Raw genomic sequence first — 24,906 nt, 5'->3', positions numbered from 1 at the left:
TTTTCTGTCACACACACACACACACACACACACACACACACACAGGTGGGGAATTCCTCACCAAAGTAGCAAAGTAGCAAATCTTCTACATCAAAAGGCAGCTCCAAATAAAAGTGTGAAATTTCTTACATAGCCAGGAAACCCAGGCATAACAGAGAGCAGACATCCAGTTTGAATAATATCATCTGAATTTCCGGTAATCCCTCACTGCCATCATCATCCCACAGTTCCTTTCCCTCTGCCTTCAAAGTGTGTCCAAGCCCTCTGGGAAGGAGAGAACAAGGCACCTCACAGATCTGAAGGGAAATGGAGAAGTAGGGAGAACTCACTCTGTCACTATTGGTGAAGCTGAGAGAGGGAGGGAGAGAGATGGTGAAAGTGAAAGGTCTGTTCAGATCTGCTTTTAGAATGATAGTCACTCGCTTTCTCAAGGAGCATCCAGTTCGGAATTCCAGGCTGTGCCTTGCTGGCATTCCTAAGACCTCTGTGAAAGATCAGAAGCCTAAGTCAATAGTTGGATGGAAGACCCCGATATATAAAGAGCCAAAAGCACCAGCAGCTGGTCAGTGTAGGGATTAGGAAATGAAAACAGTTGAGGCAGCAGAGAGGTATGTAGCATTTTTTTCCCTAGCAAATTAGACAGGGAGGAAGTACCAAAATGTGCACTTCATTATGGCGAGTTTCTTGGGGCAAGCAGAGATATACTGTCTTACACTGGAAATCTGGCCAGCAGGAGACTGTTTCCTTGGCGAGGAAAAGCAAAGCCTTTGGTTGAGCCCGAAATCAATCAAATCGATGGATTTTGCTGAGTGCTTACTAGGTGCAGAGCACAATATGACAGAGTTGATAGACACACTCCCTGCCCACAGCTAAGATCAGTTACTAGTTAGCTCTGGAATAGAAATTCCTAGGTTCTGATATTTTGTCAGAGCTAAGAAATTTACACATATTTGCTTTTGCAAACGTGAAAACTGGTGTCCATTCAAAATGAAGTTTTTCAATGCTTCTTTATTTTCAAAGAAAAAAATTAGCAGGGGAATGAAAAACTGCAGAGCTGTGCCTATACCCTCACCACTTTTTGAATTAGAGAACACCTAAAAGAGGTAAGCTGCACTTTGAGGCTTCTTCACTTGTCTTCTGGCAATCTGCCCTTTTAAAAATTACTCCCTGACTCAACCTGCACAAATTTCTATTTGAAGCTTGGGATATAATGATGCAACAGCCATAATGGCACAAATCTCACTTTAGAACAACTAGAACCGCTCAATATGTGGAGCTTGGGTCTCTCAGTCTCTAAAAATCCTGCAAATTTCCCTTTGGGAACTGCATTACACATAAGCAAGTCCACAACATTTTTGACAGCAACACCTTTGCCTCACACAATCCCTGGTCACTAAACTCAAGGGCTCTTTAAAACAAGGCAGACAACTTTGAAATTCAAATATTTAAATATTCAAATAGAGAAGAAGCTCAGTGGAAAGAGCACGGGCTTTGGAGTCAGAGGTCATGCGTTCAAGACCCGGCTCTAACAATTGTCAGCTGTGTGACTTTGGGCAAGTTACTTAACTTCTCTCTGCCTCAGTTACCTCGGCTGTAAAATGGGGATGAAGACTGTGAGCCCCCCATGGGACAACCTGATCATCTTGTAACCTCCTCAGTGCTTAGAACAGTGCTTTGCACATAGTAAGAGCTTAATAAATGCCATCATTATTATTTTTATTAAATATTGTGCAAATAAATTGGAAATTCAGAGTACGACCTATTTCAACTGAGAAATGGATCAGTCAATCATATTTAATGAATGTTTATTGTGTGTTGAGCACTGTACTAAGCTCTTCAGGAAAGTAAAATAGAATTGGTAGGCATGTTCCAGCCCACAATGAGCTTATCGCCTAGAGGATCTAAAAAAAGTGCTGTTACAGAGATGAGCATAAACAAATATTATCCTCAATACTTCTCTCCCTCAAGATGCTTATTAGATTGTAAGATTCCGAAAGCACCTCAAGATTGAGGCAAATTTCTAGTTAATCTGAAGGCCATAAAAACCTTCCAAATAATTGGCTAAGTTTTAGAATTCTGAACCCTTTGCTGCAGATGCTTCACTGTGATGATGATGGAGGCACGCAATAGAAACAACAGATAAGCCCTGATCCTGAGATTTTAGGACTGAGAACCTGTACGAAGGAAATGATCATAGTGTCAGTGTTTTTTGAGGTTCCACTTGCACTTTTTCTTCCCTTCCTCTCCTGCTCTTGCTGCAATGGAGGTAGATCTGAAATTTATTTCTTAGCTATTAAATCTAGTCAATATCCCTTTACTAAACATTTTTCCTACCCTAGGCAACCAGCCCTTAAAGACGCAGGCCCAAGCCTTGGCCTCCAATGTAGATCCAGTTTGACATCTGCTGAACTGTTTAGTGGATAATGCCAGGCAGGACAGACTAAAATGGGCATGGATTTTGTACTGCAAAATAAAACATAATGCAGGAGGGCATTAATTCCATGAATTTCAGAGAGCAGGCAGTCATAATAAAACTGCTGATGATGTCGATTGAAGGTCGATTAATCAATCAATATGGGTTGATATGCTTATGTGCGAGCACTGCACTAACTGCTTAGGAGAGTACAATAGGAGAAATGACTTGCTTACAATCTACTGGGGGAGGTTAACCAAGGGGATTGTTGTTATTTACTATTATTATTATTATGGCATTTGATAAGCACTTATTATGGGTCAAGCATTGTTCTAAGCACTGGGGTAGATACAAGTTAATCAGGTTGGACACAGTCGCTACCCTGCACATGGTGCAGAGCAGGGAAAAGAGATAGATTTTATAGATGGAGATACTGAGGCCCAGAGAAATGAGATACTATGTCTCTTGACTTAGTACAGTACTTTGCACATAGTAAGTGCTCAATAAATACGATTGAATGAATGAATGAATGGCTGTGCAGATCCTACAGGTTAAAAAGAGTTTTTCTAAAATATGCTTAGTATTTCAACATTCACAACTAACAGATGATGATTCAGGTATTGCGTGGTGAATAGAGCACGGGCCTGAGAACCATGGATTCTAATCCTGGCTCCGCCACTGGTCTGTCTTGTGACCTTGGGCAAATCACTAAACTTCTCTGTGCCTCAGTTACCTCATCTGTAAAATGGGGTTTGTGACTATGAGCACCACATAGGAGAGGGACTGCATCAAACCCCATTTGCTAGTATCCAACCCAGAGTTACGTACATTACCTAGCACATAATAAGCACTTAAATACCATAATTATTATTAATTATTATTAATTTCCCAAAACAGTCCCCATTAAAGATCCAGGATTGGCATTACCTCGTTACAAAGCATTCCAACACCACAGGGTACAACGCAACACTCCCAAGCATTTAATACAGTGCTCTGGCACACAGTAAGCACTCAATAAATATGACTGAATGAATGGGAAAAGAAAGACTGCATTAAAAGGAAAACACAATTGCCAGCATTCAAAAAAAAAAAAGGAGGACAGCCAATCTGAAAATCAATATTCTCAATTCTGTCGTTTGCATTCAGGAAGGTGTTTGTTGGTCAAGCTATCTCAGACTTGGTTCAGGAGGAAAATGAGATACTTACTTTTGGCAGCTGATGAAGTGAAAGCAGCTCATTAGTGTAGCCACTGCCCCGGGGGGTTGCTTGAAAATTGCCACCTTCACCCAACTACACCTCTTCTCCCAACATGCCAAAGCCCCTCCACTTTTAGCCTCAACTGGGCAGGATATGGGTTTGGCAGCCAAGAGCAAAGCCTCCGTACATGTGCCCAGGGAACAAAATATGAGACCCTCTCAGAGAGAATTCCCAGAAAAATACCGGACGGATTCATGTTATCCTGGTCCTACCAAGGAAGATGGAAGAGATGAAGAGCTGAAGAATGGAGAGTAGGATTCAATAGGAAATTAGACTAACTATATGCAGAGATATCACAGGATTCTTCAAGTGTCACTGGGCAGGACTCTACATGAGGACTGAAAATGAAATTTTGGCCCCGGAAAATCAAAAAATGTTTTTCGACAATCAGGCCTATGCAAAGCTGTAAAAATTTAAGACTTAGTATACACATAAAAAAAGAATATTCAGGGAAGGTAAAACTGCTTACCCAATTTTCTTCCTGAATATCCCTTGCAGGACAATGTTTTCACAAATTTACAAAGAATTAATAGACACTACACTGATTCCAAGGCAGGTTTAGATGGGTGCGCTATGGGCAGAACTTGAAGCTAAACTACGCAGGGACCATGTTTGGAAAGTTTAAAACTCAGTTCTTTATTCATGAAAACTGCTTCTCAAAATTCATATGCAAAGAATGGAAAAGTAAACCTTTTGGAGTTGAGTTTTGAATTTCATTCTATCACTCAGTCTCATCCTTCTAAGCTAAATCTAAATTCTGAATTACAATGCAGTTTCTACAGGACCATATCATTCACTTAACATGGCCTGATAAAAGTAATATGCACTCAAACATTTTATTTAGAGGCAGTTGTTAACAGCATTAGAGTAATTCAGTGCATTAAAAATGTCTTTGACTGACTCCAAAACCAAATCAAAAATTGTCCTAGCATTCATCCTATGGTCTGGAGACCTTGGTTCTTCCCCATACCTGCCACTGGTTTGTGCTCTGCCCACTGGAAAATTACCTTTTCTATTCCTCAATTTCTTTTCTCATTAAACATGAAGAATGCCTGCCATTTAATAATAATTACAAGAAAATTAAGGCCTTTGCAGGAAAAGTTCTACAAACACACTGATTGCTATGTATATAGTCCCTCTTCTCAAAAAAAAAAAAAAAAAATCACCTGTATGCACAAATAGTGCCTGCTATCTCCAACGCTTGTTTGCCCAGCTCTACTGAAGGTTCTGTAATAAAACATGCACAGGCCTATAAACCTGAGGATTGGAGCTGAATACATTTTTCATAAATGACAATAAACCCCAAAATTTCATGGGAGCAGTAAAAGTTAATTGCCACTGTAAAGTATCAGTAGAGAATTTTTATAAAAGATTGAGCTCAGCTCGCCCATATTTGGAAGGGCTAATAAATCAAGAAACATATGGTTTAGAAGGGAGAAAATGTCTAACTAAAATACAGTGGTGATTTAAATCTGCTAACCACACCATTTCCCCCATGAAATTTCTCTGGACTGAATTTACATGCATTTCAAAATATGGGAAAATTGAAATCATGTTGTTTTAAATCATAAATGGCTATATTTGTTCATTTAGGTCATTACAAAGGTAGAAATATGAACTCCAAACCAATTTTATATAAATGCACTGCATATACCACATAGGCTATAAATCAAAGGTATATGGATGGATATATATATATATATATATATATATTCATTCAATCAATTGCATTTACTGAGTGCTTGCTGTGTGCACAGCACTGTACTAAGCGCTTGGGAAAGTACAATACAACAATAAACAGTCACATTCCCTGCCTACAATGGGCTCACAGTCTAGAGTGCGGGAGGCAGGCATCAGTACAAAGAAATAAAATAGATATGCATATTAAGTGTTGTGGGGCTGGGAGGGGGGAAGAGCAAAGGGAGCAAAGTCAAGGCAACGCAGAAGGGAGTGGGAGATGAGAGAAAGTGGGGTTTAGTCTGGGAAGGCCTCTTGGAGGAGATGTGCCTTCAATAAGGTTTTGAAGGTGGGGAGAGTAATTTTCTGTCAGATTAGAGAAGGGAGGGTGTTTCAGGCCAGAGGCAGGATATGGGCTAGGGGCTGGCAAGACAGTCGAGATCAAGGCACAGTGAAAATATGAATGTGTAGGTATACACCTGCAAAATTAAGGTTTGTTCATTTCATCTGTGTCACTTGGAGTGCCTTCCTAGATCCTACAGTATCAAAGGAGACCAGCCTCCAGAACTTTTAACATAGAACAGAGCTTTAATCAAATGGCGATTCAAGGGGTTTGGTGCCAGTGTAGAGTTTGGCTTTCAGGGCCCAAATCTAACCTCCAGAAGGGATGAAAAAAGCCTCTGGATAGCCGGGGAGTCTTCAGAGAGGGAGAGGAGGGAGAGGACAGAGAGCTCTGACACAGCCCTGAAACCCAGAGAGAGAAAGAAGAACACTGTCACATTCCCAAAACCACGGCCTGCCAGTAGAGGAAAAAAGGGGAGTCTCCATCTCGGTGCTATCTGATTTGCAGGGCAGAGGGGTGGGCTAGCTATGGCTGCCTGCCCTGCCCTAAAAGCTGGGGGAAAAGGGACTAGTTTTATCGCTCGCAGTGCCAATTCTATAGCAGCCATGGTGCTTCTCTCCACGGAGCTGGAGCCTCCCTCCAGGACTAGGTCGAAACAAGCTGGACCGGAGATGCAGTCCCCTATACTACCTGGACAGACGATCAGGAGATGCAGAATAGCCACTCGGCTAGCGCTGAGCTCGTGATTGCCGTTTCTACAAGCTGGCTTACTTGCTCATCTTTGTGAATATTCTTTAAATGTCTTCCCGTAACCAGGCCCCTCTGTCCTCCCTCTGGGCCTCTTACTTCTTCAATCAATGGTATTTATTGAGCGCTTTCTATGTGCAGAGCTGCTTTTATCTTGCCAAGGACCAGTGATTGCTAAAGTACTGAACACAGAAGGGGATTAGACACAATAGAAGAAAGTGTAAGGATATATATACTCTGTGTACTTCAGGAAAACAGTCCTGCCACAGATACAGAAATTCCTAGGCATTCTCACCCACCAGATGGTAAGCTCCCTGGGGACACAATGTCTATCAATTTTTTTTATGGTATTTATTAAGTGCTGATTACATTCCAGATACTGTTCCTAGCGCTGAAGTAGACACAAACTAGTCAGGTTGCCCACAGTCCATGTCCCACATGGGGCTCGGAATCTTAATCCCCATTTTGCTTGTATTCACCCCAGCACTTAGTACAGTGCCTGACACAAAGTAAGCACTTAAATACCATAATTATTATTATTTTATAGATGAGGTAACAGGCACAGAGAAAGGAAGAGACTTGCCTGAGATCATACAGCAGACAAGTGGAGGAGCTCAAATTAGAACCCAGGTCTTTCTGACTCTATCCACTTTCTCCTTGTACTGTCCTTTCCCAACACTCTGTACGGTGATCTGTACATAGTAAGCACTCAACAGTACAGCATTTAGCACAAAATAAGCGCTCAATAAATACGATTGAATGAATAAATACCACTGATCAACTGACTGGCCATGTCCTCATCAGTCTCCTTTCTTTTCCCTTTACCAATCCGCCTCTTCCAAGTGCTTTCTATCATCCTCTGATTCTCTTCATCCCCTGTCACTTGCCTTAATCTGTCCATGGCCCACTCAGGACCTACAAACTAATCAATATACTGCCACCCCTCCCACCCCTGTCAAAACCTGGCTCACTTTGGTAAACACAGATGTTGCTATGGTGTGCAGAAGTACACAGGAAAGTCGTATTACCCTGGAAGTCCTTTAAAGCAGCGCTCAAATAAACTTGTCTTCAAGATTAACCAGATAACCATCCCCTAATCTTATAAGTAATAATCCTAGGTATAACTAGCAAACACAGTGGGAGGCAGAGAGGTATTGACAAAAGTTAGCAAATAAATTGAAACATAAATCAAACTCCGTCATATTTTTACCTTTTCCTAAATGTTATTACCCACTGGATCTTCTATATTTCAGGTAGTAATCATCCACCACTGGGTCAAAAGGCCCCGCACAGTTCATATCAGACACGTGAGAGACAAGCAGAATGAGTCAGCAATGGAATGGCATTAAAAATGCTACCAAGGCACTGTAACATGCTAACAGGCGTATGACACACGAGAGTCTGAAAGGAATCTTTCCACCGGGCTCCACATCGGTCCAGCCTTATAAAAGTATTATGTCTAGTCTTGATCAGCCTACTTTGAAAGGAGGCAGAAAAAAGGGGAGCTCTGAAAAACCTTAGAGGAATGATTAAGGAAATTAGGTTTAATCCAGAGAAGAGTAACTAATCTACTTTAAAAAAAAAAGATGGTGATTTATCTGACTTCAGTCTTCAATTCCCTTTCTCAAATAAGCGGACTTTTTGAAGAGGAAGGTGGCCAGAAGTTCACCATATGCACAGAGAGGTAGCGAGAGGAAAATTAAAAGGGTGTAAATGGGCTTAAACTCAAAAGAAGAGATTTCAGTTAGACCTACAGAGGAGCTTCGTGACTGCTATGGTGATAAGGCACTGTAACCCTATTACCAAGAGACGTTTGGAGTCTCCTAGAAATCTTTACAAAAACAGACAATTTTTCAACAGCATGGAGGAAGAGGGCTCGACTAGGCTCTAAGAGAAGTAGTGTAGCCAACTGGAAAAAGCATGAGTCTGGGAATCAGAGGACCTGGGTTCTTATCCTGGCTCCGCCACTGGCCTGTTGTGTGACTTTAGGTAAGTCAAGCAACTTCTCTGTGCCATGGTTACCTCACCTGCAAAATGAGGATTAAGACTGTGAGTCCTATGTGGGTAGGGACCGTCTCTATATGTTGTCAACTTGTACTTCCCAAGCGCTTAGTACAATGCTCTGCACACAGTAAGCGCTCAATAAATATGATTGAATGAATGAATGCATGAATGTGGAACAGGGACTGTCTAACGCGATTATCTTGAATCTACCCCTGTAGATTGAATCTCCCCCATTGCTTAGAACAGTGTCTGGTACATGATAAGCACTTAGATACAATTAAAAAAATAAAATGCAGTTTTGTACAATACCTTCCAGGTCTGCAATTCTATTACACATCCTAGATAAATTTATACACAACTGATTCTGAGCTGTTTCCAAACACAATATAGATATGGACATTTAAAGTCTATCCAAAATTCACACACAGAGCCCTAACTTCACAATCTGGGAGACACTATCTTATTTATTTCTCCCCTTGGAGAAAAAGTAATACAAAATGCATGGAAAGGTCAATTAGAAATTTTATATATTGATCTGAAATAGGAATGTAAAACCACCTCCGGGAGGCCTTCCCAGACTGAGCCCTTTCCTTCCTCTACCCCTCCTCTCCCTCCCCATCCCCCCACCTTACCTCCTTCCCCTCTCCACAGCACCTGTATATATGTATATATCTTTGTACGTATTTATTTCTCTATTTATTTTACTTGTACATATTTATTTTATTTATTTTATTTTGTTAATATGTTTTGTTTTGTTGTCTGTCTCCCCCTTCTAGACTGTGAGCCCTCTGTTGGGAAAGGACCGTCTCTATATGTTGCCAACCTGTACTTCCCAAGAGCTTAGTACAGTTCTCTGCATACAGTAAATGCTCAATAAATACGATCAAATGAATGAATGAATGAATTCTACATTAATTCTAGAACAAATTAAAAGACTTCTTTCTAACCATTTCCTTTGAGAGCAAGGAATAGAGAAATTTAACATGAAACATTCTCTAAGAAACAAACAAGTACAGGGAAGGCAAAAATACACAAGTCATCATCATCAAGGTTTTTATTGAGCACTTACTGTATGCAGAGCACTGTACTAACCACTTGACAGAACAGAAGGGACAAACCAGGAGTCAACAGATTTGAGATCTGCTGATAACATGATGACCTGAAATAAGATGCTTCATTTTATTATTCTGCACAAAAGATAATGTTTACCACTGCCTAAATCAAAGGTGCTTAGGAAGCATAAATGAGATCACTCAGGTATCCTATTCCGAACTCCTTGGGGAAAAAAAAAATAATTCAGTAGTCCTAAGACATTCATGGTTTTGTTGGGTTTTTATTTTGCAGTTTTGCCTATCTGCAGTTTGAGGGATGCATTGTCATGGCTGCACTGGTGGCAGGACACAGCCCTTGCTGTCCCTTTGGTCAGCAGCAGTTGCAGTCTCCTTTAGACTGTAGGTTCCTTGAGGGCAGGGAACATGTCTAAAAACTGTGTTGTGTTTTACTCTCTCAGGCACTTAGTAGAGTGCTTGCACACAGCAATCACTGAATAAATACCACTGTGACTGAAACCTCATCTGGCCACCCCTACTCTCCAAGGAAAGCTCAGATAGGCAGCTGTGAATTCCTGGATAAACTTTTGCCACTGTTCCCAAATGGTATTCACAGCTTCCTTGCATTTGCAGGGGATTCTCTAACCAATCCCCCACCAGAATTGAGGAGGCTAATATTTTAAGTTTGAAGTACCACTGGTTTAATAGGGGGTCATACCGTATATTCAAAAGCCCTGGCAGTACTCACTTATTCTTGCTGCTTAAATTTGAAATGTTAAATTTTTCTATTTTTTAATCTCCTTAAATTATAAAAGCATCTTGAGGGTGGGGGCCCAAGTCATATTCAGTCTACAGAACTTCTCAGGCCCTAATGCAGTTCTTCTACTTTCCAGAGATTGATGCAAAGCCCAAGGAGAGGGAAAAGCAAGACAGCCACAATAGGCAGGCTGGAAACCAAATGAAAAAAACGTTCCAGGCTTGCATGCATCTCCTCTGTCCTCTCCCTGCCAGTAGTTCTAGATACACTCTGATTTCTTTAGAAAGACCATTTATAATCCTACAACCACACAGAGGAGTCCTTCTGTTGACAAACAAGGGGGCAAATCAATTAAAGCTAACCATAGCTTAAGTCTGAAAAGAAAGGTGGAATATAGATAAGTTTGACAAACGCCCCCTTCGCTGCCTCCTTAAGCTATTCCTTCATGTCCACAGGGAATGGGGTTGGAGACTGACCAGACCAATATGGATTTGTAGGAAAGAAAAGGAGTTCCTGGTGATTAGAGATTGAACCTATAAGAGTCGCTACGATTAAAAGGGACAACCAAAAGCTCCCTACCTTCTGAACAGTATTCTGCACACTAAGCGCTCAATAAATACAAGTGAATGAATGAACAGCCTCCATTTCTCAGTTAATCACTCCAAACCAGATAGGAAGAAAAGAGAAGCTACGACAGTGGACCAATATGGGACATGGAAGTCAGACACTGTATGGCTCATTTTGAAAAGGTAGAGTGCATACTGGGAGGCAAAACGGCCGAACTTCAACAACCAGATCAGATTTTTTTTTTTTCCAATGGAAATACCTGCAAAAAGCACTTCATGTAGGCAAAACAAATCCCGCTCTTCCAGTAAGCAGAATGCAGGATCAAATGTATGAAATAAAAAGTTAAAAAAATTACTGACAGAAAATATATAGTCCATATTGGAAGGGCTTTTTCTACCACCTGTGCTGAAGTCAGCTATTAGATATGCTTATGTGGAAAAGCTATTCTGATGTTTTAGGCCAGCAAGATTTAATGGACTCATCTGAAAATGGGAATTTTCACATTACCCCACATAACATGTTGCTATATGTCAATACTTCCCAAATGGAGTGCACACTGTGATTTGGGACACTTTGAAGAGGGCCTTGAAATGGTCTGCCTTTAATCTCACAACACCTATGCTAATTGCACCCTTGAGAATTATAGCAGGCAGTGCATAACTAATGGCAAAGAAGATACTGACCAGACAGCATGCTCCAACAATCAATCAATGGTATTTACTGAGTGTTTACTGCATGCAGAGAACTGTACTAAGCGCTTGGGAGAGTACAATATAACAGATTTGGCAGACATGTTCCCTGCTCACAGAGCAGGGGGAGACAGACAAAAAATAATTTACAGGTATGTACATAAGTGCTGTGGGGCTGACGGTGGGGTAAATAAAGGGAACAAATTGATGTGAAAGGGCAACGCAAAAGGGAGAGGAAGTATGGAAAATGAAGGCTCAGTTGGGGAGAAGATGTAATTATCACCACCAGTAATAAATAATAGTGATGCAATTTATTAAAGGCTTGTCCAATGCTAGGTGCTGAGGTCGATGCAAGATAATAGGATCGTACACAGTTTCTGTCCCAAATGAGGTGGCATCTATTGCGTCTTAAGATCCTGGTCTCACAAAAAAGTTACTCAATGCTTAGTGTGGTTTAGCTAGCAGTAGAGCTTTGCACAGCTGCTCTCACACATTTATCTTCATGCCAGAACTCATATTCTTCCAGCTGAGAGGCTCATAATCATTCAGTAAGGAAAGTGATCTGAAAATGTACGTTTATGTCTGTGACTAATTAAGAGGCACCTCTTTAACTGTGGGTTCATTTGGCAATTAATCCTATGATTCCAGGCTGTAAAACTACTGAATTTTTCTTAACACTTCAAGTTAAATATTATCTTCCAAGAGTAGACTTAATGGAGGTCAATATCAGAAAGAGACTTGGAGAATCTATATCCTTCTAGAAGTGCTTAAATAAAAACCCTCCATTCATGCTGCTTGGTAATCTCCCACTAAGTATCTCTTTCTGGTACCTGAAAAACAAAGAGATATTTGAGAAAGGGAATTTTAAACAGGAAAACGTTACTAGAGATACCATTTTTTAATGGTATTTGTTAAACGCTTACTAGGTACGAGTCACTGTTCCAAGCGCTGGGGTACATCAAGATAATCAGGTTGGACACAGTCCATGTCCCACAAGGGACTCACAGTCTTATCTTAATTCCTATTTTACAGATGAGGAAACTGAGACACAGAGAAGTGAAATGACTTGCCCAAGGCTACACAAGAGACAAGTGATGGAGTCAGAATTAGAACTCAGATCCTTCTGACTCCAGGCCCAAGCTCTTATCCAAGGCTTCTGATAAATGGGCCCAAACACCTCTAAAATTTTAGCTCTAGGCAAAATATTGGCTGACATAGGACTTACGGCTAAATATTCTTTTACGTATTTCTTTCAAGTGTTTTTCCTTGTTCCTCATACGTTTGCCCACTAAACAAACTTTTCCAATAAGACGTGGCTATATATGCATAAATATTGACACAGGTGTTTCACAGGCTGGGACTCTGCTAATAAAAAGAAAGCTGCAATGGCAGATGGTATGCACCAATGTTACCTACAGCAAGCTAGCTTTGAAACTGGTTGTGTTGTAATCAAACCTTATTCTCTGAACAAACATCATAAAACAAATAACTTTTTTAAGTGATATTTTAAAGAAGGGAGGCAAGGCAAGATAACGGGGTAAGTGAAATAGGCAGAAACAGATAAGGGAATCAAAAAGGGCGGGGGGGAGAGAGAGAGGGACAGAGAGAGAGAGAATCGGAGAGAAATGTGAGGGAGAAAGAGAGGGAGAAAAAGATAACCATGCCAGTAAATGTGAGTGGCCAATATCATTCATTCATTCGTATTTATTGAGCACTTACTGTGTGCCGAGCACTGTACTAAGCACTTGGGAAGTACAAGTTGGCAACAGAGACGGTCCCTACCCAACAACGGGCTCAAAGTCTAGAAGGGGGAGACAGACAACAAAATATGTGGACAGGTGTCAAGTCATCAGAACAAATAGAAATAAAGCTAGATGCACATCATTAACAAAATAAATAGAATAGTAAATATGTACAAGTAACATAAATGGAGTAATAAATCTGTACAAACATATATGCAGGTGCTGTGGGGAGGGGAAGGAGGTAGAGTGAGTGGGAAGGGAAGGAGGAATATCAGAATAAATGGGAAACTCCTAATGCTACAAGATACTAGAAGCAAAATAAGAAATATGTGACTCCAACATCACCTCTTCAATGCAAAGTTGTGGTGGAAGAGGCTGAGACCTCATAACTATGCAATTTAGAATTCTACTACGGTGCCAAGTTCTCACTGTAAAACTTCTTGGTGTAAGAAACTTTACATCCATTCATATATGCATAGATAGCTGACCATTGTTTAAAATGTACTACTGATGAGATCCAAACCACATTTGCGGATGTGGCTGAAAGGACTGATGTACAGTTGGCATCAACTAATAACTGAATTTACACAAGCCATTCATCAAAGTGCACAGAAACTGTGTCCCTACTGACCTTGGTTCAAAATTCAACTACTGACCTAGAACTGAAGAGATTTCTGCTCTCATTCCCCAAACTAAATTTCAACATCGCCCTGGACTATTACTCCCAAATTGCTACACACTCACTCACTCATCCCTTGTCTTTTTTGTACGTACTTGGCTACTCTTTAAACTAAAAACCAACATTTTCCAAACATTTGGAAAAATGTGAAGGGATGAAAATTACAGTAGAAATACAAAATGTCCAAAGGTTCTAAAGCAAATTGAAAATTTTAAAAGTTTTTGAAGGTGTTAAATAAGGAGCAAGAAAAGCAACCAAGCCCTGTATTATGCAGTTGTTATCATTATTAGTGTATTTTTAAGTGCCTATTATGCACTGGGGTGTATAATAGGCACAAGATAATCAGATTGGGCCCAGTCTCTGTCCCACATGGGGCTCACAGTCTGAGGAGGAGGGAGAACAGGTATGGAATTCCCACTTTACAGATGAGAAAACTGAAGCACAGAGAAGTTAAGTGACCTACCCAAGGTCCCACAGCAGACAAGTGGCAGAACAGAATTAGCACCCGGGTCCTCTGATTCCCAGGGCTGCACCAGTGGGCCACACTGCTTCCAAGATTCATTAAAAGAAAGGCAGTCTAATGTGCTTTACTAAAAAGCTTTAACATCTTGGGAAATTCCCAAAGTAAAGATGGGCTACGCCTATTGGGAGGATAGCATGGTTACTGCTGGACTAAGATTCCTGCCCCAACCCCTATTTAACCTACCATTAAATAACAACGAGGCAATTATCCCCAACTGTAAGTTCTGTAACCTACCATTTCTTAAATCCCAATATTCCTTCAAGCATTAGTTCTAAAATGCATGAAACAGGAACAGCAATACTCTGAAAACGTGCATGGAAATGCCTCCACCTTCTACACTGTAAGCTTGTTGGGGGCAGGGAACATATCTACCAACTCAGCTGTACTGTACTCTCCTAAGCACTTAGTAGGCTGCTCTAAACACAGTAAGCACTAAATAAATATGAGCCATCATTGCTTGACTGGTAAAGAGCAATGAAATGATTCCATAAGACCCCCTCAAATCCTCTTTCCAAAAATATTTTATTTCAAATTTCCAAAATGGATTAACTGCAGAGAAGACATAAACCTGGAACATGAGGTTCTCCTGATGGTGACTGATAAGGATGAAGATAACTTATCAGGCATAAATTTTGGCTTTTAAAACCTAAGAATAGAATACAGCAAGTTCAGAACAGCACAGCCATCTGCCTCCAGACCCCAAGATTCTGCTAGCAAGCTTCTCAAGCTCCCATAATTAAATCAATCCAGGCTGCACACGGGAGACCACAAAGTGGCTGCTCATATATTGTATAATTTGAGACTACGAAGGGATAACCTGAAATTCAAAATGTCACACCAAAGGGTTAATACTGTGTTCTAAAAATACTCAAAAGTTCAAACCCAGAAGGCACATAAAAGAAATACGTTAGTAATTCAACTTTGAAATCTTTCTTATACTTTGAGCACCACATGGGACAGGGACTACGTCCGATCCAATTATCTGATGCCTACTCCAGCCCATAGAATGGTGCTTGACACATAGTAGACACTGATTACAATAAAAAAAACTAAGAACTATTAAGTAACCATATTATTATTATTAAATAACAATAAATTTTCTTGATTTTATATAGTGTTTTTATTCCCAAAGCCCTTTCGTGCTACTTGGGTCATTTCTGTCCTCCCATCATCCCTGGAAAGTATAGAAAGGCTGGTCTGATTTCCATTTGCAGATGATAAAAACTGAGGTTTAGAGAAGTTGTGATTAGTCCAGAGTGACCCAGCTGGCAGTGGCTGCGTAGGGACTAGAACCTAAGACTCTCAGTCAGGTAGTCTTGTCACTACACCATGCTGGTTTTCTACATTTCTCCCACTCTAGATTGTAAGCGGAAAGGGATTGTGTCTCACTGTTGTACCAGATTCTCCCAAGCGCTTAGTACAGTGCTCTGCACACAGTAAGCACTCAATAAATATGACTGACTGAATGAATGCATTCAATTTGTCATCAAATATAGAAGGGGAATTTGATGTGGCAATTTAAATGAAGCAACTAAAACTGACCTTTTCTTAGAAGAGAGTACTTCGAAAGACTCCAGTTTGTTTGAATCTACCACTTCAGGGAGTAAGATACTGGCGTAGCTCAGCGCTCCCTCTAAGCCAGGGGCTGGGAACATAACTCACGTGCCAGATTTGTCTCTTCTTCACTGTAGAAGTGGCATTCAGGCGCTGGCATCATCATCATCATCAATCGTATTTATTGAGCGCTTACTGTGTGCACAGCATTGTACTAAGCGCTTGGGAAGTACAAGTTGGCAACATATAGAGACAGTCCCTACCCAACAGTGGGCTCACAGTCTAAAAGACTGTCTAAAAACAGTCTAAAAACACAGTCTAAAGGCATCCTCTATGTGGACAAACTCAGCAGTGGGAGGTCCCCTTACCTTCTCCCTAATAGCTTTCTGGGCAGGAAGGAGCTTGTCTAGCTCCCCATTTTGGGCAGGAAAGGGGCCAGGGAGAAGTCAAATGGTGACTGCCTTCCCTCTAGACACTAAGCTCAGTACAGGCAGGGAACTTGTCTGTTGCACTGTACTCTCCTATATACTTGTACAGTGCTCTGCACATGGTAAGCGCTCAATAAACCTGATCGACTGACTGCACTCATTGCATTCAGCTGGAAGGCCAAGGACCGGTGAAGTGTCATCTGGCCTCGTCAGGTAACAGGGCAACCCAGAACTGCTCTCACCCCCATCCCACTCCCTACAGTGCCCATACAGACTGCAGTGACACAGAGGTGGGCCAACCAAGCCACGCAGAGAAGGGGAACGCTTACCCACCATGGGCACCAGCGCAGGGAGCTGAATGCCAGGCTGGGAACTGTGAGGTCGGAACGCTAAGCCCGCCTTCTGCACTAGGCCCCATGCTCCTCCTGTGTGTGGGAGGAAAAGATCTGCTCACAAGCAAACACACACCGGGTCTTGCCTCCTGTCGTTTTTACGGTATTTGTTAAGCGCTTACTACATGTCACGTGCTGTTCATTCATTCATTCAATCGTATTTATTGAGCGCTTACTGTGTGCTTGTTCTAAGCTTTGGGGCGGACACAAGTTAATCCTTTTGTAGAAGCAAAGGAGAAGGAGGAGGAGGACCTTAGTGGGGGGAGGGAATGAAATGAGACAGCAGGCATGGAGCTTTCTGTTTTAATTACATTGTTTTAAGTCATGGTATCTGTTAAGCATTTAATATGTGTCAAGCACTGTTCTAAATACGACTGAATGAACTACCGGGATAGAGACAAGATAATCAGGTTGGACGCAGCCCCTGACCCACATGGGGCTCACACTCTAAGTAGGAGGAAAAACAGGTACTAAACCCTCAATTTACAGATGAGGAAATTGAGGCACAGAGGCATTAAGTGACTTGCCCAAGGTCACGCAGCAGACAAACGGCAGAGCTGGGATTAGAATCCAGGTCCTCTGATCCCCAGGCCCATGTGCTTTCCACTAGGCCACTCTGCTTCCCACTCTGCACTCTGGCATTCACTCTTCCCTATTCCCAAGTGAACCAGGAGTAAATTTGTCTTCTCATACTCTCTCCTCTTATCCCTCTTCCTTCCCCCTTTTGTTCTCTCCCACCCACTTCTGTTCAAATTGTATGAGCGGTTCCCTGTTTGCTGACTGTTCAAAGATTACATTGGCTCTTTTCCATAAAAAGGTTACAGACCCCTGGCTAGGCAGATAGCCATAAAAATCTCAGCTGGGAGCCTCCAATGAGAAATAAAGACAGCACATCAAGGAACATAAACCAAGATAGTTGACTCTGGAGCAAGTTTTGACTAATTCACCTTCGGTTAAGATCTTGGGAAACCCGAGAACAGTAATTTTTAAAGAAAAAAGAAAACATCCAACCCATTCTCCACCTACTTCATCACTTTCTTCTACTTCGATGCCACCGTCTTTGTCGTCATCCATTTGCTTGTGTATTGTACGGAGGGCTTCTAGACTCAATCGATCCTCTTCAGTAAAGCAAGGAGGGTTTAACGAAATGCAGGGATCTGAAAGAGGAAATGAATAGTGTTGACTACAATTCTAAAACATCAGCTCCCATTAAATCATTGGCAGTGTTTGAGGTAATACGAAACTAATTTTCGGGTTGGACTAACAACTGTGAAGTTTTAAAACACCTAGTGGAGAGTTCTATGGAGTTCTAGGGAAGCGGCGTGGCTCAGAGGAAAGAGCCCAGGGTTGGGAGTCAGAGGTCATGGGTTCTAATCCTGACTCCGCTGCTTGTCAGCTGTGTGACTTTGGGCAACTTCTCCATGCCTCAGATACCTCATCTGTAAAATGGGGATTAAGACTGTAAGCCCCACGTGGGACAACCTGATCACCTTGTATCCTCCCCAGTGCTTAGAACAGTGCTTTGCACATAGTAAGCACTTAACAAATGCCATCATCATTATTATTATTCTATAAATGTCAATACCACATGTCCTCCCAATCAATAGAAAAACATACAGTCCAAATTAAACAAATTGAAGTTCCTTCCCCAGAAGAGGCTTCAAAGGTCACTTTCTCCCCAAGGTATTTGACCCATTTGAAAACTTGTAGCCCAAGTCTTTTTTTGGGGGGTGGGGTGGGGTGAGATATGGTATTTGTTAAGTGCTCATTATATGCCAGACACTGTACTAAGCACTGGGATAGATACAAAGAAATCAGGTTACCCACACTCCATGGCCCACATGGGTTTCACAGTCTTAATCCCCATTTTATAGATGAGGTAACTGAGGCACAGAGAAGTTAAGTGGCTTGCCCAAGGTCACACAGCACTCAGGTGGCAGAGCCGGAATTAGAACCCAGGTCCTTCTGACTCCAAAGCCCATGCTCTATCCACTAAACAACGCTGCTTCTCTCCTCTCTTCAGAAATCTAGTTCAAAATGTATTTAACATGTGTCACAACCCTCTAGACTGTAAGCTTCTTGTGTCTAGGGAGGCACAGAGAAGCAGGATAGCTTAGTGCAAAGAGCATGGGTTTGGGAGCCAGAGGACGTAGGTTCTAATCCTAGCTCTGCCACTTGTCCGCTGTGTGACCTTGGGCAAGCCACTTAACTTCTCTGTGCCTCAGTTACCTCATCCGTAAAATGGGGATTAAGACTGTGAGCCCTACATGGGACAACCTGATTACCCTGTATCGACTCCAACGCTTAGAACAGTGCTTGGCACACAGCAAGTGCTTAACAAATACCACAATAATAACTCTGTTGTATTGTAATTAATAATGATGGCATTTATTAAGCGCTTACTATTGTACTCTCCCAAATATTTAGTACAGTGCACTGCACACAGTAAGCACTTAATAAATACCACTGAATGACTGACTGATCCAAAAGCAGGTTTGGTCCCTACAGACGGTTTCCCAAATTTGTCTCAGTGTTTTGCAGAGGGTTCTAAGATTGTCAGAGCTGCAGGAGAGGGCCTGTTTGTTTGCAGACTTCTCACAATATCACCACTTCTCTCCTCTCCAGGTACTTTTGATGCCATCTCCTTCCTTTAAAACACAAAACTAAAAAAGCCCTTTCTGTAAAGCTCATTATGAGACGTTTGTGGATTATCCACATAACAACGTGTTTAGTCACCATCCAACAAGATTCTGGCCATTAAGAGTCTACAGCAAAGTGAGCAAGATGACTAATTTGGAATTCTATCACCACCTTTACAAGGAAATTGATACACCTAAAGTTCAACTCTCATTTGTCATCTTATACAGTTCAAATTATTTTTAATAATACCCAAAGGTTGGTAACTCAAGAAAATGAAATCTTTCCCCCAGGAAAATGACCTGCTATTTAAAACTTGAGCTGCCCCATACTAAACTGAGTAGTTTACATACGGGTTGACGGGTTGACCACACATCCCAGTTAAGCTGGGACACACCTGGAACTTTACAAACTGTCCCAAGCAATTTAACATCCAAAAATTGGGACCATGCTGGCTAAACTTTTCAGTCTAATTTGCATTGACTAGACTACTTGTGCTCCGTTTAAATACTTGGACTGCCCCATCCAAGCTGAAGCATGCTCATTTAGGAGGCCTTCCCAGACTGAGCCCCTTCCTTCCTCTCCCCCTCGTCCCCCTCTCCATCCCCCCATCTTACCTCCCTCCCTTCCCCACAGCACCTGTATAAATGTATATATGTTTGTACATATTTCTTTACTCTATTTATTTATTTACTTAATTTATTTGTACATATCTATTCTATTTATTTTATTTTGTTAGTATGTTTGGTTTTGTTCTCTGTCTCCCCCTTTTAGACTGTGAGCCCACTGTTGGGTAGGGACTGTCTCTATATGTTGCCAATTTGTACCTCCCAAGCGCTTAGTACAGTGCTCTGCACATAGTAAGCGCTCAATAAATACGATTGATGATGATGATTTTAAGTCTCAAGACATTCTGGGGGTTTTGTTCTATGCACACCAGAATAGTGAAAGGACTAACTCCTCACCCCTCTCCTTTCATCCACACAACACTTACAGTTGCTTGGAGGGAGGGGCAAGGTATGAAAACTGGGAATGGAGTCAAACCAAAACTCCTCACCATTGACTTTAAAGCACTCAATCACCTTGCCCCCCTCCTATCTCTCCTCACTACACTCTTACTACAATCCAGCCCGCACATTTCATTCCTCAAATGCTAACCTACGTACTGTACCTCGATCTCATCCATCTCACCGCAGAGCTGTTGCACCCATCCTACCTCTGGCCTCGGTGCCCTCCCTCCTCCCATCCGACATGTAATTGCTGTGTCCCACTTCAAAGCCTTACTGAAGGCACATCTCCTCCAAGAAGCCTTCCCTAAGTAGTCCTCTCCTCTTCTCCACTCCTTTTTGCATCACCCTGACTTGCTCTCTTCATTCATCCTCCTTCCCATCTCATGTATATACCTGTAATGTATTTATGTATATTAATGTCTGTACCCCCCTCTAGACAGTGAGCTCGTTGTGGACAGGAAATGTGTCTGTTGTTGCACTGTACTCTCCCAAGCGCTTAATACAGTGCTTTGCACACAATAAGTAATCAATACGATCGAATGAATGAATCATACCAATTTTCAACAAAAATTTGGGCAGCCTATTCATATGAGAAGCAGCGTGGCTCAGTGGAAAGATCCCGGGCTTTGGAGTCAGAGGTCATGGGTTCGAATCCAGGCTCCGCCACATGTCTGCTGTGTGACCTTGGGCAAGTCACTTCACTTCTCTGAGCCTCAGTTCCCTCATCTGTAAAATGGGGATTAAGACTGTGAGCCCCACGTGGGACAACTTGACCACCTTGTATCCCCCACAAGGCTTAGAACAGTGCTCTGCACATACTAAGCACTTAACAAATGCCATTATTATTATTATTATTATTATGACAACCTCATCTGAAGATCTCATCCATTTATCAAGAACAATATTAATATCCATGAAATTAGAGGGTTTGGGACAGTAATTCACAAATAGGTCACATGTTTTAGGAACACACTACTACTAATAATAATAACAATACTGATATGTGTTAAGCACTTATGATGTGACAAGCACCAAACTAAGCCCTGGAGTAGGCACAAGATAATCAGTCCCTGCACCACATAAGACTTACAGTCTAAGTAGGAGGGAGAACTGTGAGACTGTGAGATTTTCTAGACTGTGAGCCCATTGTTGGGTAGGGACTGTCTCTAATGTTGCTAATTTGTACTTCTCAAGCACTTAGTACAGTGCTCTGCACACAGTAAGCACTCAATAAATACGACAATGAATGAATGGAGAACAGTTATTTAATCCCCACTTTACAGATGAGGAAACTGAGGCACAGAGAAGTTAAGTGACTTGCCCAAAGTCAAGCAAGTAGCAGAGCTGGAATAAGAACCCAAGTCATCTCTCTCCCAGGCCCGTGCTCCTTCCACTAGGCCAATGCTGCGTCTCTAAAGCGAGAGCCGAACGTTAAAGTTTGGTGAGCCGAAATTTTCCCAAATGATTCATTCACCATGCATTTTTCCAAGGACTGTTTGCCCTTTTACCAACCAGCTCACCCCTTCTGTGCCTGAACTCTCCCTCTCCTGCCAAGATTATCTGACAAGACTCTTACCAATTCTACACCCACAGGATTATATAATTGAAAGCTGTTTTCCAAAGATATTCTCTCTCAAGGATAATAGTTTGAAAAGTTAAGAAAAAGAGTAGTTTCTACATGGCCAAAATCAACAGCCATTATAAATTCAGCAGTTACCTCATATTGAGGCTCCCAACAGCTTCAGAGATCTGTGATGCTACTCAAAGGATCAAAGAGATGACAAATGACAATGGGATAAATGCTTGTTGGGGTTTCAAGTGGACAACAGGAAAGGCCAACAGGAAAAGAGCTAGTGAAAAAAGAAATGCACTGCCAAACCTAGGTAGCGGCCTTGACGGGTTTCCTGAAAAAGGTGTAAGCAAAGTGTAATTTCCATAAGAAACCTTTAAAGTGCACTGGTGAATTCCCAAGATTCAAAACATTAACATACTAAATGTACTTTAAAACAGGGAATAAAAAACCAAGGTACATTATCAAACAGCAGCATACATATACCCCAAATCGTAAATTAGTTGGAATTTTTGTTCCATCCACATGAGAGAATGGAGACTGATGTACCTTACAAAGGTGCTGGAAATGCTTTTCAAGATGAATTCTAAATGTCAGGGTTATAATCTTACTTATGAATCTGGGGATGTAGGATTACTAGGGTTTAATACTAGGATGAACAATGCCTTGGACCTTGAAGACCCCAGCTAAGACCCTAATCACCTAAAACCTGTGTTGGCTCATGTCTGTGTTTTCTGCTTCCAGGCATTTGCAAATGAATGGAGCAAAGAAAGTACCTAAATATTATATCAACAGATACCATAAAAACGCAGACGGGGCATGCAATTCCCTTGTGCATCATCTCTCTGGTTATTAAGGATATATTTGTCATTGATAGACATGCTTTAGAAGGAGGATGGGATACCACCAGTTGCCATAGTAAGAATCTGCTCTAAGCCACTCCAGGGCTGGCTCACCTCTTCTGAAGCCTAAAGAAGGTACTACCAGTCGCCACGACCAACCTCTCAACCAACTGAGCCAAAGTAGGTTGAAGTTACAGCAAGGAGGAACCAAACACATTGCGATCAGGGAGAGAGGTTGTTTTCGGCTGCATTTTTAACTGTTGCCTTGACTGGATTGTCACCACTCAGTTTGCCCTTGCACTTGGATTTGCTCCTTTTGTTCACTCCTCCCTCAGCCCCACAGCACCAATGTACGTATTCGTGATTGTTGATACTGTCTGTCTTCCCCTCTAGAATATAAGCTCACTGTTCGCAGGCAAAGTGTCTACCAACTCTTTTATACTGTACTCTCCCAAGCGCTCTGTACAGTGCTCTGCACATAGTAAGCACTCAATAACTAAGATTGATTGATACTGTAATTCAATGTTTTAAAACACCCCTGTCGCTCTCTCCTGAAATAATTCAATCATATTCATTGAGTGTTTACCATGTGTAGAGCACTGTACTAACAGCTTGATGTGGACTTCATTCAATTATTCCACTACCAAGATAAAGAGGCCTGACTATTTTTAGCAAAGTAATCAGAGGCCCATTTTGGATTTGATACTGAAGAAAATCCAAAAGGTCTAGGAAATCCCATCACTTCCCCAAATCTTCTTTATTAAGAGTGACAATCACTTCAGCCTGGGCAGCTCGGTACTGTCCGGACTCATTTCCTTCTGCTTCCTGGCTACCCTTTTTCTTCCTCTCTGCAAAATCTCCCATCCTAGAAGGATCCTTTGAAGTCAGAGCAGCTTTAGAGAGAGTTGTTCTAGGCCACACCATGGCTCCGCTCCCTCTTTAATAATAATAATAATGGCATTTATTAAGTGCTTACTATGTGCAAAGCACTGTTCTAAGTGCTGGGGAGGTTACAAGGTGATCAGGTTGTCCCACGGGGGGCTCACAGTCTTAATCTCCATTTTACAGATGAGGTAACTGAGGCACAGAAGTTAAGTGACTTGCCCAAAGTCACACAGCTGACAATTGGCAGAGTCAGGATTTGAACCCATGACCTCTGACTCCAAAGCCCGTGCTCTTTCCACTGAACCACGCTGCTTTAACCAACTTCGGCTACAAAGCGGCCGATTCAAGAGGGGTTTGGCTCGATTCATGAACTAGGGAGTACATAATGGGCAACTTGGAGAAAAATTAGAGATGCAAAGAGGATAAACTGGGGATGTTAGATGGTTCATCCTTAACTGTGAGGATGGATGTAAAAGAGAGCATCCATCAAATGGTTTCTCCCAGGGCTGGAGAGGCCAGTGACTTTTCTCAGAAATGGCATATGGTGCTCACACTTTCTCCAGAACAGCCAGAGTGAATAACCTTTCCAGTTATTGTGTCAGCTGCAGGAGAACCTAAGATCAAGAAGTATTAACTATAAAGAGTAAAGATTCTGACCGACGGACTGGCGAACAACAGACAGAGCACTTATCTCTGTGCACTCCATGAAAGAAGAAATGGCATCTTTTATTTCTCCAGTATATCCCCCCTCCATGATATGAATGTTCAATAAAAGGGAAAGAAATGGATGAGGATGAAGCATAGTAAGTAAACTAGACTTTCAAAAGAATGACTAAAGTGAAATTTTAGACTTGTCCCATTTCCTTCCTATTAACGGAAAAGATTAAGTTACTTGAAAATTAGCAATATGATTTGCCATATAAACTTGTTTTTCTTTGGAAGCACCCAATTTCATGTGATCATCCCAAATACTAAGTCAACTTGATTTTAAAACAATTTGGTCTGTTCAAACCTGCAATCAGGTAGATACTACAGATTTAGCAAACAAATGCATAAATTACCCAGAGGAGCAAAAGGCACTAAAAAGCAACCAAGACAGCTCTGTAAACAATGCATCATGCCAGACCAATTTAATTTCCCT

The 24,906-nt window shown here is 41.6% G+C and overlaps 1 protein-coding gene across 1 annotated transcript in view; it reads right to left on the bottom strand.

The window, feature by feature from the left end:
* Positions 1–17,975, bottom strand: part of STIM2 (stromal interaction molecule 2) — an 81,746-nt gene extending 63,771 nt beyond the window's left edge. The window contains exon 1 of the mRNA XM_038752354.1: positions 17,848–17,975. Within this exon, the coding sequence (XP_038608282.1) occupies positions 17,848–17,895 (48 nt within the window). The 5' untranslated portion in view covers positions 17,896–17,975. The remainder of the gene's footprint in view (positions 1–17,847) is intronic.
* Positions 17,976–24,906: the final 6,931 nt, after the last annotated feature.

The sequence above is a fragment of the Tachyglossus aculeatus genome, chromosome 10, assembly GCF_015852505.1.
Source record: "Tachyglossus aculeatus isolate mTacAcu1 chromosome 10, mTacAcu1.pri, whole genome shotgun sequence".
Taxonomy (NCBI): domain Eukaryota; kingdom Metazoa; phylum Chordata; class Mammalia; order Monotremata; family Tachyglossidae; genus Tachyglossus; species Tachyglossus aculeatus.
Note: the sequence above shows the minus strand (reverse complement) of the source record. Positions and strands in the feature narration are given on the sequence as shown.